This window comes from Sprattus sprattus (genome assembly GCF_963457725.1).
Source record: "Sprattus sprattus genome assembly, chromosome: 9".
NCBI lineage: Eukaryota > Metazoa > Chordata > Actinopteri > Clupeiformes > Clupeidae > Sprattus > Sprattus sprattus.
In genome coordinates this window covers 25511959-25527644 of record NC_137928.1, presented here as the reverse complement: position 1 = coordinate 25527644, position 15686 = coordinate 25511959, and the positions used below count along the sequence as shown (strand labels likewise).

The 15686-nt window shown below is 44.5% G+C and overlaps 1 protein-coding gene across 2 annotated transcripts; it reads left to right on the top strand.

Moving 5' to 3' along the window:
- The first annotated feature begins 1739 nt into the window (after window positions 1-1739).
- On the top strand, window positions 1740-2933 carry gemin7 (gem (nuclear organelle) associated protein 7). Of its 2 annotated transcripts, none has more exons than XM_080845179.1 (2): window positions 1740-1791; window positions 2348-2933. In XM_080845179.1, exon 2 carries the CDS (start codon window positions 2368-2370, stop codon window positions 2746-2748), a length of 381 nt encoding a protein of 126 aa, XP_080701305.1. In that variant the 5' UTR covers window positions 1740-1791; window positions 2348-2367; the 3' UTR covers window positions 2749-2933. The 2 variants fall into 2 exon arrangements, with proteins under 2 accessions (XP_080701305.1, XP_080701304.1); XM_080845178.1 differs by having other exon boundaries at window positions 1758-1791; window positions 2317-2932.
- Window positions 2934-15686: the final 12753 nt, after the last annotated feature.

Sequence of the window (15686 nt, the reverse complement as noted above, 5' to 3'; positions counted from 1 at the left end):
AACGGAGAACAAATAATAGACTAAATGTTGATTTACTTTATTTACTTTTTTGTGATATCATGAAGGTGTATAATATCAAAGATCATGGATTTGTATATTACTGATTCACCAATAGCACAACGCAAACATTTATAGGCCTCCCCTCATACACAAACATAGGCTGTCCTACGTGGATTCAGTCCCTGTGTTGTAAATGTTTTGTGTGGGTCACCTGTAGGCTAATATTAATAATTAATTAGCACCTGAAATTAACCCAACCTTGCATATTCAGTGTTTGGGACGACGTGATATGGATTAGGATAATTATATATTACCTGTGTCTACCACCTGGTTCAACTTGAGTTGGATGTGCATACTTCGATTTGAATCAAATATGTATATAGCGCCATCATTTATTTGTTTTAAGCAGCCCATACAGCACAGGATAAACGCCCTGTTTTGAGAAGTGGCTATACCCAATGCTGACTGAAAATGAAGTGGGTATACTCCGTATACCTGCGTATACCCTGGACTACACCACTGAGCGCCAGTAACAATAGAAACGGTCTCAATACGCTTTAACGAGCCCAGAGCACGGAACTCCAGAGTAAGCATTTAGGCCCCTTCTTTCCTCTATTTTCTTCTTTTAAATCTTCTCAAGCAACAGATGTCGAATGCGTTATTCCGTTCAGGGCAAACTTTAAACAAAATCATGGTAGTTATAATTATTAGATTGTTTTTACATTTACATTTGTACTTTGATACGCTGTATTGTTTCTCTTTTTTTGTGTAAGGTTTTTATAATGTTGTATAAGTCTGCTAAATCCCATAACCATGTCAAATGAAAGTAGGCCTATGGCTGTTGTCGCGTTAAATCGATCAGTTCAGTAATTGATCACTAGGTATTTAAAGACTTTTTAATCAGAACAAAACAGCATAGGCCTACGCATTTCTTAAAAATATAACATCACAATAATCGGATAAATGCTTGTCAAAAGTCTAACCTGCAGAATTGTTAGCTAGTAAAGAAAGTGTAATGATGTCTCCTCCGCTGCATGGTAGCTAGGCTTCTTATGGACTTCATGTTCATTGGTCATTTACCAACATTTTCACTGTAAAGACACGCCATAACCTATCAAGCGCTGTGAGTTAGGTCTGCATTGAATGCCATATTCACAATTTGATTAACTTGACCCACATTTATTTTTTGTATTATTAATGACATGTTCACGTTTCTATACAGTACACCCGCACATATATTTGCGCTGAATCCATAAATTGTGTTCCATTCCTTCTCCAATCTCCTCTTTTCCTCTTTTGGCCTCTTGTTCTCCACTTCCAGATTTCTCTTTTCCTCAGAGGCCGCGTTTTGTCCAGTTTCTTGTCTCTTTGTGCTGCTCTTCTTCCTCTGCAAGTCGCCTTTTATCTTGTTTTTCAGAAGCCTTCCGCTCCCTCTCCAGGTACTTCTTTCTTTCTTTCTCTTCCTACGATGATGATTCCCAGATCGTATTAGCTTCTAGAAGTATCAGAATTACATAACTGTTTTCATTTGTATTAAATATATATACTTGGAATATGCTTACACTAACACGTTGGGAGCAGAGGGAGTGAGGGTATGATGGATAACATTCAGTAATATTTAAATATTTATTAAATATAAAACGACGTTAAAGCCTCTTGGTAAACCAACCACTTTTATCTCTGTAGAGAGCGCTGTGGTATCATTTTACAGGTGGAACCTTGGCGTTCGTTCCCACCGTTCTGCCCGGTTGGTTTGGTGTTGCTGCTTCCGGTTTTGGTACTACTTCTCTGGTAAGTGGAATTTTTTAACATTGTTCAATAGTTGTTATTTAGCTGCACCTCTATCGGTGAGTTTATTATGCATAGTTTATTGTATTTATTGCAAGCCTGGCACAGTTTTTTCTTACACGAATCTTGCATACGTAGTCGATGTAGTGATTGAGTCAGTGAGCTGTGAATGTTACGCTGCGGTATGCTAAATTCTATCCTCTGATAAAGGAAATGTTTTTTGTCAAGCTCTCGGTATTTAGTGGGAGTATTGTTATTTGTAGGTTTTGAGAGACTCGCCACGTTGTGGGGCAACGGTGATCTGGGATGGCTAGCTTTGTGATCTCCATATAGGTCTACCAACTTTATGCTATTTCCGCAAACTATCCTGACACAACTCCATATGATTATCACACGACATGCCTTTTCCATTGTTACGCCCGTATAATATAGCCTAATCCTGCCCGTGAATTATATTGTTAATAACGATATATTGACTTCCTAATGCAGCTCGTCTTGAATGCCTGTGTTCTTTTACTAATCTTATAGGTGACTAATATGATGGTGAAATGTTCTACAGCTTGCCGACAGCCTGTTGCAATGAAGAAGTCCCCTGTCACCGTTCTTCGGTTACCGAGAGGACCAGATCCCAACAGCCGCGGGTTTGACCCAAACTCCCCGCGGTTCATCGCCCTGTGTCCCACCTCCATACCTTCCTCTGCCGGAGAAGGTGCCTGCATTGAAGAGGAGCAGCGTTATCGCAGTGAATTGAGGGAACGTTTTCTCCGCACCCTCATTAAGATGTCAAATAAACCAGTTCATTTCGATATGTATGAGGGTGTACAGGTGCGGGCCAAATTCGGAGCGTCAGACATTGATGTGCTGAACTTTCAGGTTTCAGAGTTACAGACACCGATTGGTGTTCAGAAGGAGGCTTTACTTCGCTGTCGTGATATGATTTCATTTTCTTTTGATGTATGACCGTGAACATAAACGTCTCACATGGATATGTCACAGTTTCCAGTATTCAACCTCTAGTGATGGCTGTAATGTAGGCCTAGTAGTGGTGAGATGCGTCTTTCCCAGGTTTTGGTCCTTACGGATTACGGCAGTGGTCCCCAAATGGCGGCCCGTGGGCCAGATCCGGCCCGGGTACGGCACATTTTTGGCCCGCGACGTCGTAAAAAAAAAAAAAAAAAAAAAAGTTTTTTTTTTTTTTTTTTTTTTTTTTTTAAGATTAACGCTCTTTTTGGCCTCGCAAACTGTGTAGTAGGCTAACGTTACGGTTTGAGTGATGGTGAGCGCGATACGGCGAAATGTTTGATAAAAAGCTTCTGAATAGAAAGTTTACCTTTTAAAAGTTGTGCAAAAGAAGCGAGCTTCACTGTCAACGGGCAGCTTTTCAGCAGAGTCTGAAATGTGCACTTTATAATTTTATTTTGTACACCCCTGTTTGGCAATGTTGTTTTTCAATAAAATAAAACATTGCATAAAGCAAGCCAATCCACTTTTCCATGATAAGAGCATTAAAATAAAATTTGCGATTAATTAATTTGTGATTAATCGTGATTAAATATTTCAATCGTTTGACAGCACTAATAAAAACTGTTATTTTTTTAAACCGCTGTCATTTTTTTTGGGGGGGGGGGGTTGTTGGCCCTCAGCCTCACTTGCTTTACATAATTTGGCCCTTGGGGAAAAATAATTGGGGACCACTGGATTACGGCATACACAGGTCCTTTTGCAGTCAATATGTTATGACGACATGGTGCCACCAGGGGGAGCCCAATCTATTCAGATTACTTTAATCCCGGTTAGAGTGAGGTTGATATTTTGAGTTTAGGGGAACACTCCCTATGGGTTCGAATACACATAAGCGGTTTTTTAAAAACGGGACGCTAGAAAATGCATTGATTCCTATGGTTTGACGCGCTTTGCGTAGGCGCACACGCAAAGCGCGCTGTACCATAGGAATCAATGCATTTTCTAGCGTCCCGTTTAAAAAAAAAAACGCTTATGTGTATTCGAACCCTATGGGAGTAAGGCCGTTTTTTGGCACCTTCTCGGTTTTTTTTTTTGCTTTGTGTGTGTGTGTGTGGAGAGAGGAGGAAACGTCTGCAGGTGGAACACTGATATAATTGTCTGGAAAACTTGAATTCCCGGTGCGGGCCCTCAAAGGAAAGGACAACGTTCTGTTTGTTTCTGTTAATCGTTTTGCAGGGTTCATGATGGTGCCTGCCTGGAAGAAGTTCTTGTTTGTGCACACATCCGTTGGACTGCGTTCTGGAATATTTTTGTACCCAACATTCACCTGGGGTGAGGGAAAGGGGTCTGAAATTGTATTTGGCTAATAAAGATTTAAATTACCCAAGCTACAACTGTCAAAATGGTGTACAGCAGTTTGTATCCTGTAATGCATACATTTCATTTTCCTTACTGTAGTGAACATGGCTTTTGCCATTATATGAGTTCTGAGCCATCTTCAAATTCTTAAAATGTTCTTTGTTGCTTAGTACAGGGACCATAGTCCTTACCTCTGTCCTCAAAGCAATCTTCATCCAACGAATAAAATGATATGTAAAGAAAAAAATGAGTCGAATTCAGGCAACGTTTCCTGAGTGTTAAATTTGCATCCACCTTGCATGCCTAATATTTAGTATGGCAGTAGGAGATACATCTCCCACTGTTCTCTACCATCCTCTGCTGTCATTTGAACCCTGGTTTCTGGCCATTATGTCATCTTTTCTCAGGGCCTTGCATCATTTCTTTCCGGTGCGTCGCTTTGGGACGGATGCGGCAGTAATATTTTAATCTTCCTAAAAGGTACAGCTTGTTTTCCAAAGTCCCTTTTTTATTGGAATATCATTAGGCAGTGTACAATGACTGTCCCTCTGTCGTACAAGCTCAATTACTCGGGGCCCGGCTACGGCGAGTGCCGCCACCGCCGATGGCATGACTCATCCTCGGGCCCTGTGAGGTATGAGAGAGCTCCCATTTCGTCATCAGGGGCTCTGATTCAATCAGTAAGCCTGCAAGGACATACAATGTTAATTTCATATCCTAAGTCACTGTCGCTATTCTGTGCCACCACCGCCCCTCCCACCAGCCTAGTCTTAGGGTGGCAACTCCGACAGCGGCTGGCCGCCCGTACTGATCGTTGCTCACAGCACAGATGACAGGCTCCAGGAGTGTTAGTTTTCATAGCTTTGAATTGGGGATTGTAGTGTGGTGGTCATTTTTCACTAGACTGTTGGTGTCCCCTTTTGTAATGTTTGAGTTACTGCTGGTCACTATTGCGACTTAAGGGGACATTTGGTGCTCAGGTCTGTGGTGATGTGTACAAGGCCTTGTTTTTACATTTTTGTGTGTCATGTCCCCTGCCTGAGTTTCTAACTGCTGAACTCACTGTCTGTCTCTCTCTTATCTTCTCTGGGCTCCCTCTTTTTGCTTTTTTGCCAGTCCTGGTACCCTGCTTCTCTCCGATTCCAGTGGAAAAACATCCTTTTGTGTGTGTGACTGTGTTTGTGTGTGTGTGTGTGTGTGTGGGTGTGTGTGTGTGTGTGAGCCCTCAATAAGGGTTGGTGAAGGGTGAGGTGGAGGTTGCGTGGGCTCGCGTAGTCAACGATGGTACAAGGAATCTGCCCCGTCCAACAGGAAGCACATTCCACTCCATCCTGTTTGTGGCCCTCTCTCACTTCCTGTCTAACGCAAGAACATGTCTGTGATAGCTTACAAAAATACATGACCACGTCCACTTAATCACTCTACCCGCCCCCCCACCCCCCTGACACTCACACTCCTACACCCCCACCTCCTCATGCCCAAACACAGGTCAAATAGTCCTTTTTGGTTCTCCTGCTGTGCTGATGTTCTGAATCACAAGCCCCATGTATTGGACTGTCATGATGCACTTGTTTGTTTGACTTTTTTCCCACCTCTCTGTCTCTTACTCTTTTTGTCCTGTGAAGTGACATACTGGTGTCCTGCAGGTTTAGTTACATTAGTGGAGGCAGGACTGTTTTTTGACCCTGATGACATATTGTGAAGCACGGTCTGCGCATTTCTGGGCAAGCAACTTGTACTTGAAGAAGCATACTAACTTTTTTGTATTAAAGGTATAACGTAACGAGAGTAATTTGTTTCTGCATTCACATCATGCCTGAAGGACATATTTTTTCAGTAAGAGTCAGCAGCAACAGGTTTACTTGTTTAGCATCTTGCAGATGTGACGGAGTGTAAGGGGTTCACACAGCCAATTACAGAGTCAGTGGAACATGCTAGAGCTGGTATTCTGCAATGCCATTCCAAATTCTTTCAGGATGAAGCTGTTGCCGTTATCTAACAGTGGATCGAAACAACAGCAGTCAGATTTGTATAGATATATACAGGAATTGCTTGTAGTGGATTGTAATATAATTCATTCATTTTGATTATAAGCATACTGTATTCAGCTCACAAGAGCAATTTTTTCCTGTTTATTTGTGTACTTTATAGAGATACTGGATCTCCCATGTTCATACCAGATATTCTACACCAGCACACCCCTTCCAATCTCCTCTACCTCACTTACCTCCTTCCTTTAGCTTAAATTGTTGAGTACCATTAACACTACGGCCTTAGGTTACACTCTGCCTCTCCACCTGCTGATACATTTTATACCTGTACTGAGCCGTAAGTCGCTTTGGAAAAAGCAGCTGCTAAATAAATATGTTTCAATGTCCTTGAGAGTTGGTCATTTCCTCCACCTCACTTGAAACCTCGCTCTCTCATTGGTTCGTACTAACAACCGCACGGCTCTTGGATGCACTTAGGGAATAATATTTGTGTAATCCGACAGGATAAAGAGCGTCTCTTCACCCACACAAAGGTGCGTTTAATTGTGTTGTTCTCATGTATCGTGAGTAAGGGGAAACCTGTGGGCTCTCCTCCCTGCAAGGCTATCTCCTCTTCAAACACATGGGTACCTGTTGTACGATGATGTATGTATTTACTTAACCGATTTGGTCCAGTTCTCATTGGCAATCCATGTAGAGTGAAAGCTGTGACAAGAAGATCCACAAGCTGTTGAATCACTGTTAACTGATCTGTTGTGACTATTGTGAAACATTCTGGCTAACATGCCAACATCATCCATTTGACCTTAGTTATGAAGACCCTGTTTCCCCCACAGTCTTTTCAGTGCTTAGGCATTCTACACAGGACTATCCTGCTGGCCAGAAAGGTTCTATCTATCATCACATACTGAAAATCAGTAAGTGGAAACAGTAGGCTACCCTTAAAACTAATTAGCTAAACACATTCAACACAATCATTAACTAACATTTAATTTAAACAACAATGCTCATCCACCTCACCAGCCCTGTGCAAACGGTGTGTACCTGCATTATGTCCCCTTGCGTGATGTGTGGTGCTTAGGGTCTGCTGTTGCCCCCGTTGCTTGTCCAGGGCCCCTGTGCTCTGTTTAGGTTAGCCCAGGGAAGGTGGCTCCTTCTGGTTGGGATGTTTATTGGAATGTGCCCATTGTGGCGGCCATCGAGGCACTGAGTCATCAGGTTTGTTTGACTTGCCTTCTGGGGAATGTTGGAGGCTCTCCAGCGATTGTGAAGTCACTGGAGTTAATGTGACCCGTGCACTTCCCTGGCTCAAGTGGCCCGGGAGATAAAGCCAGCGCCAATACTGCCATGCCAGCCCCCATGAGACAGCTCGCCTCCAGGTTCCGGGTTCGACCTCGTGGGTATTTCACGCAGTGGCATTTCTGTGTGGCTCTGAGCAAAGCCTCCCTTTGGGGCCCTCTCACATGTCCACTTAGGCCATAACCCACCTAGAAATTAATTAACCGTAGACCAAGAATTGCTTTGTTTCCTGCCATCTAGCATGGCCTCACATCTCACATAAGGCCACCTCTGAGCAGTGGATCAGTTTACACTTTAGAGCTCTGGAACTGAACAAGACTCTTCTTCACACTAATGGTGGGCCCAAAACGCAACAAGTCACCTGAAAATCTGCACCGACGAACCCCCCCCCCCATTCACACATAAACAACCCCCTCTCCCCCAGCATACCTCTGCAGGGTGGAGAACTTGGCCGGAGGTTTTGGAGAGTGGGTGGGATGCGTCCCCAACGTCTAGACAGGAAGTGATGCGCAAGAAGGGCGATTGTAATTAGGCGGTGATTAAAGATAGCGCCCACTATCTACATCAAAGGCGCCCCCCGGGTGCACTCCCTCTGAGGGGCCCCAGAGTGTAAACACAGGAAGATGTCACTAACAAGATAGAGATGTGATGGGTGGAGGGGCTGGCTCCTTGGGGGACACTACTCTGATTGGTTGACCTCGCGACCTCCCGCCACTTGCAGCCAATCGCAGAGGACCTAGGTGCCGTGTGGTGCAGGAGTGTGGGAGGATTTTAGGCTTTGATCTGCCAAGATTCCTGGCCAAAATGGATTATCCCACCATTAGCAATCAATGTAGTTGGAGGGTTTCTCCCAGAAGTGATTGCCATGAGCTTTTCATGCTAGATGTGCTGTGTATGGAACTGAATAGATGGGGAATATATTGGTAATGCAATACTTCAAGCATCCTCAACTGAACCATAAACATGTCATGGCAAATTTCATATTTTGTAATTCTATTCAAGATGCATGATAATTGTACAATGCTATGGCAGCCTATCAATATTTGATATAAGCTGTTACGGCTTGTATCATTGTGGCAGCAGTCATGATAATTACCTGTGATGGAACCCTGACGTTGTGTTATCCCAGAGCATGATCACTCATAACAGTTATTGTCAGAATATGGCACGTATCATTGATACTTCCCGCTTTAATTTGTAATCATTGCTTAAGTATGCCTGTAAATGATTGATAGTATGAATACTGCTTTTCAGTATCAGGCCATTTAGAGGAATCACCGGTCTTTCAAATGTATTTTTTAAGTGATTATGATCCAATCTTAAGAAGATAATGACACTATTCAATTAAGTCCAATAGCCCTTAACTGGTTTATTGATTTGCCCCTCAGACTTAAATGACATATCCATATTAAGGTCCTGCATGATAGGTGCTGGAAGGCATGATATGTCTGGGTCATAGCCTAGAAGAGGAGGGGAGAGACTAGAGCTCATGTGGTTGTCCTTGGACACCTCTCTCCACTCTCCTTACTGTAAGGACAGTGTTTCCAGTGTTTTTCTGGATAAGGTTATGACCCCGCCGCAATAATCCTTTAATTGGCCAAAAACAGGAAGTAGACCCACAATATCTATGAAACGGTTTCCTGTTGGAACTAAATCCATTTGTTGTGGGCACTGTCCCAAGCCCAACCCTGCAATGCCAAGAGACACATTTATGTGTGTGTGTGTGTGTGTGTGTGTGTGTGTGTGGGTGGATGTGTGTGGGTGTGTGTGTGTGTGTGTGTGTGTGTGTGTGTGTGTGTGTGTGTGTGTGTGTGTGTGTGTGTGTGTGTGTGGGGGGGGGGGGGGGGGTGGATGTATGTGCATGTGTTAAGGAATCTTATAACAGCTTTACTCTATAAGTAAAATAGCATTAAAAAAGGCTGCTATCCAAAGACCTTATACAAAGCATTCCTATGTGTTAGATATCCACTGTCTGCGCTTGTGACAGCATTGAAGAGAGAAATGTCCTGAAAATGGAAGAATGACCTGAAGATTTGTAAATATCTAAAGTGGTGCTCTTCCTCTCCTGTGCCTATGCTGTGTGATGTATGGAAGTAGGTTTCTGCCTGTAAACGTGTGTGTGGATGTAGGTGTGTGTGTGTGTGTGTGTATGTGTGTGTGTGTTTGTGTCTGTGAGGTAATGATCTTCTCATCCTTCCTTTAAAACACCCCCCTAATCTTCCTCCCACCCAGACTCTTTCTCTCCCTCTCTCTCCCTCTCCCCTTGTCTCGGCATGATGGCAGTGCTCCATCCCTCTCATCCCTCTCTCCTCTCCTCTTCCCTCTCTCCTCTCCTCTCCTCTCGACTCTCCACTCTTCATCATCCAGAGTGTTTTCTGGGGTCTGTGGAGGCAGCCTTAATTACTTATAATTTTACTCACACATGCACTCAAGCTATCGCACAGCTTTCATATGCTCTCTCATCTCTCTCTTTCTCCTCTCTCTTTCATTCCTGCTCTAATGCACTCATTCTCTCTCTCTCATTCTGTTTCTATCCATCTGTCTTTCAGTCTCATTCAGTCCCCTTTCTCTCTTTTTATTTCATTCTCTCCCTATCCTCTCCTCTCCTCTCCTCTCCCTCTCCTCTCCTCTCCTCTCCTCTCCTCTCCTCTCCTCTCCTCTCCTCTCCCTCTCCTCTCCTCTCCTCTCCTCTCCCTCTCCTCTCCCTCTCCTCTCCTCTCCTCTCCTCTCCCTCTCCTCTCCTCTCCTCTCCTCTCCTCTCCCTCTCCTCTCCTCTCCCTCTCCTCTCCTCTCCTCTCCTCTCCTCTCCTCTGCTTTGCTCTCTACATGCAACGCTTGATTTACTTGTGTCAGGACAAGGACATCTGCCCATTAGAGAAGGGAATGACGTAGGTATCGTCCCCCTCCTCCTCCAACTCCTCCTCCTCCTCCCACTCACAAATTGGGGTCGCCAACCTCCCTCACGCAAGCGGGTGACTCATCAGTGGGGGCCCGTCTGTACCCCGTCTTGCCCCCCTCCCCGACTTCACACACACACCCACCCATCGCAGCCACCAAGCTTCCGTCCCCGCCCAAAATTACCACAGATACCTGACATTGTCTGTTCCGTACAGTCACACCACTCTTTGGCAGAGAGAGATAGAGAGAGAGAGAGAGAGAGAGAGAGAGAGAGGGAGAGAGAGAGAGAGAGAGAGAGGGAGAGGGAGAAAGAGGAGGAGGGGAGAAGAATGGAGAGATTATGGATGACAGAAGGAGTATGGTGAGTTTGTGCAACAATAGAGACACAGGTGCTTCTAGAAAAGAGAGATGAGAAAAAGGGAGAAAAAGGGAAGAGAGAGGGATACCCTCTCAGAAGAGAAGGTTTTTCAGCTACATTCTTAAAATTCTATGAAGCGCCCAGAAGTCCAGAATCCTTTAACGGTTTAAGTGAAACCTTCTTTGTTGAACATTCATGACCTTCAAGACTGCTGACATTAAGACAATCAGAATAGCTTTAGACCTTTAGAACATTTTTCAACAGTCTAGAAAGACAGAGAAAACCCAGAGGCCAAATGGCTACTGACACAGATCTGAAATAGATCTGCCTCTGGTTTGCTGTAGTGCTCATCCGAAAGGGTCGGTACCAGATCAGGGCAGGATCCAATCTAGCATTGGTTCCTGCCTGGGAAGAATGAGGAACAGCAGAGATTAAAGCACAGCATTTTCTCTTCCTTTTGAGGCACTGTGTGAGAGGTTTGGCCACAGGCATGTCCGGGTGGAGGTCTCTGGGCCTGGAAGAGGGGCATTGGTGAGGGAGAGGGTTGACTCTCTGGGCCTGGAAGAGGGGCATTGGTGAGGGAGAGGGTTGACTCTCTGGGCCTGGAAGAGGGGCATTGGTGAGGGAGAGGGTTGACTCTCTGGGCCTGGAAGAGGGGCATTGGTGAGGGAGAGGGTTGACTCGGACGAACGGGAGCTGGGACTGGGGGAAGAGGAGTGTGTGTAGATGTATGAGAGAGTGTGTGTGTGTGTGTGGCTCCTCTTTGGCAGTGTCCCAGTGCACGTCTTCAGTCCCTGCTTATTTACTGATGGTATCTGCAAGTCTGGATCTGGCTAAACACTGGGTCTTGAGATAACCAGCAGACAGAATCTTCCTCTCTTCTTCCTAACCCTAACCCCCCTCCCCCCTTCTTTTTGCGCTCCATGATGCCTCTGCCCTCTTCTGGGCCTCCTCCTCTGGCCAGGCCTCTCTGGGCCACTGGGCGGTCCTCGCCAGGACTGAGCTGGAGCTTCTTAATTAGTGTCTGAGCTTATGTTCTCATTCACACACGTGCACTCATCTGCAAATGAACACCCTACCACATGCCTGAACACACACACAGAACTGGACACACACTAAAACCGTGTTTGAAATCAACCTCTATGCGAGTGTTATTCCTTCTGGTGAGTGTAAACAGTTTCATCCATAGTTGCTTGATATTCTACTAGTGGGCTGAACTTACTAGTGATGACTACATTCCAAATGACTCATTGCCTGGGAAAACAAACAACTGGTATTAATCTTACTGAAGAATAAGTCAGATAAAACCATGCGCTTGCACTCACATGTAAACACACGTACTGCTTGCATTCAGACACTTCTACACACACACACACACAGAGATACAGGCTTATAAAGACACACACACACACACGTGTTCCCACACATGTGTTCCCACATAGGACATGGGGCCATCAGGTGACCTAATGACCCCCAGAACAAAGCAGAGATGGAGGCAGGAACAGGTGGTGATATGACCTGACACAGCGCACCTGCGACTAAACTGGACAGCCTTTCCCTCTCTCTCTCTCTCTCTCTCTCTCTCTCTCTCTCTCTCTCTGCCTCTCTCACACACACACACCCACACACACATACACACACACACACACACACAAGCCTCCTTTAACCTCTGCACATCTGGTGGACGGGGCAAATCTCTGTGGCGCTGCATTGCATAAATAACACACTCAGTTATCTGTGACTGTTCTGTCCTTGTGTTCCGTGTGTGTGATGGATGGCTCCTCGCTCCTCGGAGACGGTGCTTTATCACAGCCTCTTCTTTTGATCCCCTCAGCATCTCGGCGTAACGTGACCCTTCCAAAGCGCTTCGTGACGGACACTTTCACGATCGGCCCAACCCTAGTGAACTTCTCTGACGCTGTGTGTGTGCGAGCGTGCGTGCGTGTGTGTATCTTTTCTTTCAAGGGATGCACAGCCCACTCAGGCAGACCAGATGTCCGTGCATAACTGGTATAAATACATCACATTCCAGAACCTGCAGTAGAATGTTCCAGAACACACTCGAGAATATGGGCCTAAACAGAGCATACATTTCTGTTTTTTAATTAAAGGATTCATGTGCAGAATTACAGTCAATGGCCTTCGCAGTCATAGGAGAATTAACCACTTTCAAAAACATTCTTCAGCCTCAACTGAGTTGTCCATGGCCCAGTTGACACCCTCCATCACAGCAGATTTGTACTTGTTAATTTGTTTGTTTGTTTACTAGTTTGTTTTCTGAAAGCAGCTCCATGAAGCATCATCAAAAGAGGGGTTTGTTTTAGCCTGGATACCAGCCCAAACCCCGCACACAAAATTTAGAATTATGAGTATGACATCGTCAGGCTAGGTTTGTTTGTGTATGAATCTGAAATTAGATTATAATTCTAAAAATAATTTAGCTCATGTCCCCCATCGTGTGGGAGCAACTGACTTGTGTCTGTGTGTGTATCGAATTCTTCCCTACCAACAATTGCTTGACACCCTCGCCCAAGATTGTGTGATTTAGAGAAGTGGGCAAAATGGAAATGAGTGGCAACTTAACTCTCTGGCATTGGGAGTATGAAACGTCATTCTAGTTCTGGTCATAATACTGTCTTGATAGGGCAGGAGAGGGTAGTCTGGACTGAGCTGAGAGTCCTGTGTGATTTAAAAAGCTGCCGTCTGATCCTGATGATGATGTTGCTTCTTATTCATCCTTCATTAAATCTGGTTCCTCTTCATCGCCATTCCTTCTTATCAGTGGCCAAAACCCCGAAATAGGTGTTGTTGATGTTAAGGTAAGAGTGTGTATGATTGTGACACACACACACACACACACACACACACACACACACACACACACACACACACACACACACACACACACATACACACATACAGAAATATACACCCACACACACACATTTATTAACACATACATACACTTCCACCTTGGCCTCTTTCTCATAAACATCTACTCCCTGCCTCTCTGGGCCCCGTTTGTGTTCAAGTTTTTCTCTTCTCATTGTCAGCATGTTAGCCTCCCCACATGCACTTGCACAGATGAACAGTCACACACACACACACACACACACACACACACACACACACACACACACACACACACACACACACACACACACACACACACACACACTATGTTCTATACCACACTCCTCACACACAGCTGAGGCAGCTGCCATGGTATACAGTATGGTCACATCCAGCTGCAGGTGCTGTTGTTTAGATTTTATGGCTTCATTTTTTTTCCACTCTCTCGTTCTGTCTTTTCCTTGTTCTTGGTCTGTCCTTTTTCTTCTTCTCCTCCTTCTTCTTCCCTCAAGGAATTCCACTGCTTTTTTGGGCCTGGCGCTTATTTATTTATTTCAGATGGTCAGCGACCCCGACAGGTTTATACGAACGAGAGGAGTTCGCTTCCTGTTATTGCTTCACTTCCCCCTCACTCATTTCCCCCCCCCTTCATCTCCGCTGCATCCCCTTCCCCCCACAAAACCATAATGTCCACCCACAAGCCCCCAACAAGTGTGCTTCAGGGCCTATAGCTACGGTTTTATGATTTGTGTGCTCACTGCCTGAATGGGTGATAACTATACAGGCTAGATTAGGCTAACTGCTATTCAGCAACAACGACCCCATGATTGACAAGTTTATGAGAGTGCTTCAACAGAAAACTTGAGATGGAGGGAGTGCGTGAGTGTGTGTGTTTCTGTCTTTGTGTGTGTGTCGTGTATGTATCAGTGAGGTGTGTACTCTGTTGAGATTGCATGCTCTCGTTTGCTGTTTGTTACAGGTGAAAAGGTGATGCTGTTGCCATTGCAAGCCAGCTCTGTATGGGCAGGTGAAGGCTGTGGGGTTGGGCAGCCAACATTCCAACTGTGTCACAAAACACTCTGGAAATAGGAAGGCTGTAGAGTATTGGGAAGAGTTAGAGTTGAAATGGGCCTTTTACATGACCTCTGCACAATGGGCACTCATGGTTTTAGTTCTCTGTGGTTCTGTTCCCTAACGTTGATAGATCGATCAACAGTTTGATTGGACCATTCCATTTGACATGTTGTCATAACTTGTCATTTGGCATGATGTATACTCAGTGGTGTATAACGTACCCAAAAGCCATACTTGAGTAGAAGTAAAGATACCTTACTTGAAAATGACTCCAGTAAAAGTGAAAGTCACCTATTATAATACTACTTGAGTAAAAGTCTAAAAGTATCTGATATTTACTGCTTTAAGAGCACTTGTTTGCAATTGCACATAAACGTGATTAACCAATGATTTAACTTGCAAGCTAGGACCACTGATTCGCAAAAACTGCTTCCTTGCAGTCTGTGTTCCACCACAGTCCCCGACATTGGTCTCATGATTTATTTATTTTCTAAAGATAGATTTGATTTTGTAGCGAGTAACGAAGGTTTCGGGGGAAATGTATCGGAGCCAAAGTATCAGTTTTCTTTGCAAAATGCAGTGAAGTAAAAGTCAACAGAAATATAAATAGTAAAGTAAAGTACAGATATCCAAAAAAACTACTTAAGTACAGTAACAAAGTATTTCTACTTCATTACTATACACCACTAGTATGTATGTACTAGTATTTGTTATAATGCCGTGGATTAGTGTGTGCTCTGGAGTGGCCCTGATAGTCATATCCTGCCGACCTGACAGGCCCGATTTAGACAGATCTGCTGTTATGTGTCAAACTGGAGCAACATGAACAAAGTGAACTGTATCTATCAAGTATTAATGGCAACAGAGAGAGCACCTTCTGACCTACAGCAAGCTACAGCATGTAATGTCCTCACAGAAATCATCAGCCACAACTCACGTTCCTCATGGGCCGCATGGTTCTGTAACCCATCTGGACTCTGTAACCACAGAACCACCAGAACCACAGCGGATCAGAATCAGAAGTATATGTTAGTGTATAGTGGAAGATCTTAGAATTTCAGGCTTGAACTAATGGGCTGTGGATCTCAGTCTTAGATTGTTCA

Bases quoted from the DNA above. Each gene is read 5' to 3' on its own strand.
- gemin7 (XM_080845178.1), top strand. From the start codon at position 2,326: ATGATGGTGAAATGTTCTACAGCTTGCCGACAGCCTGTTGCAATGAAG.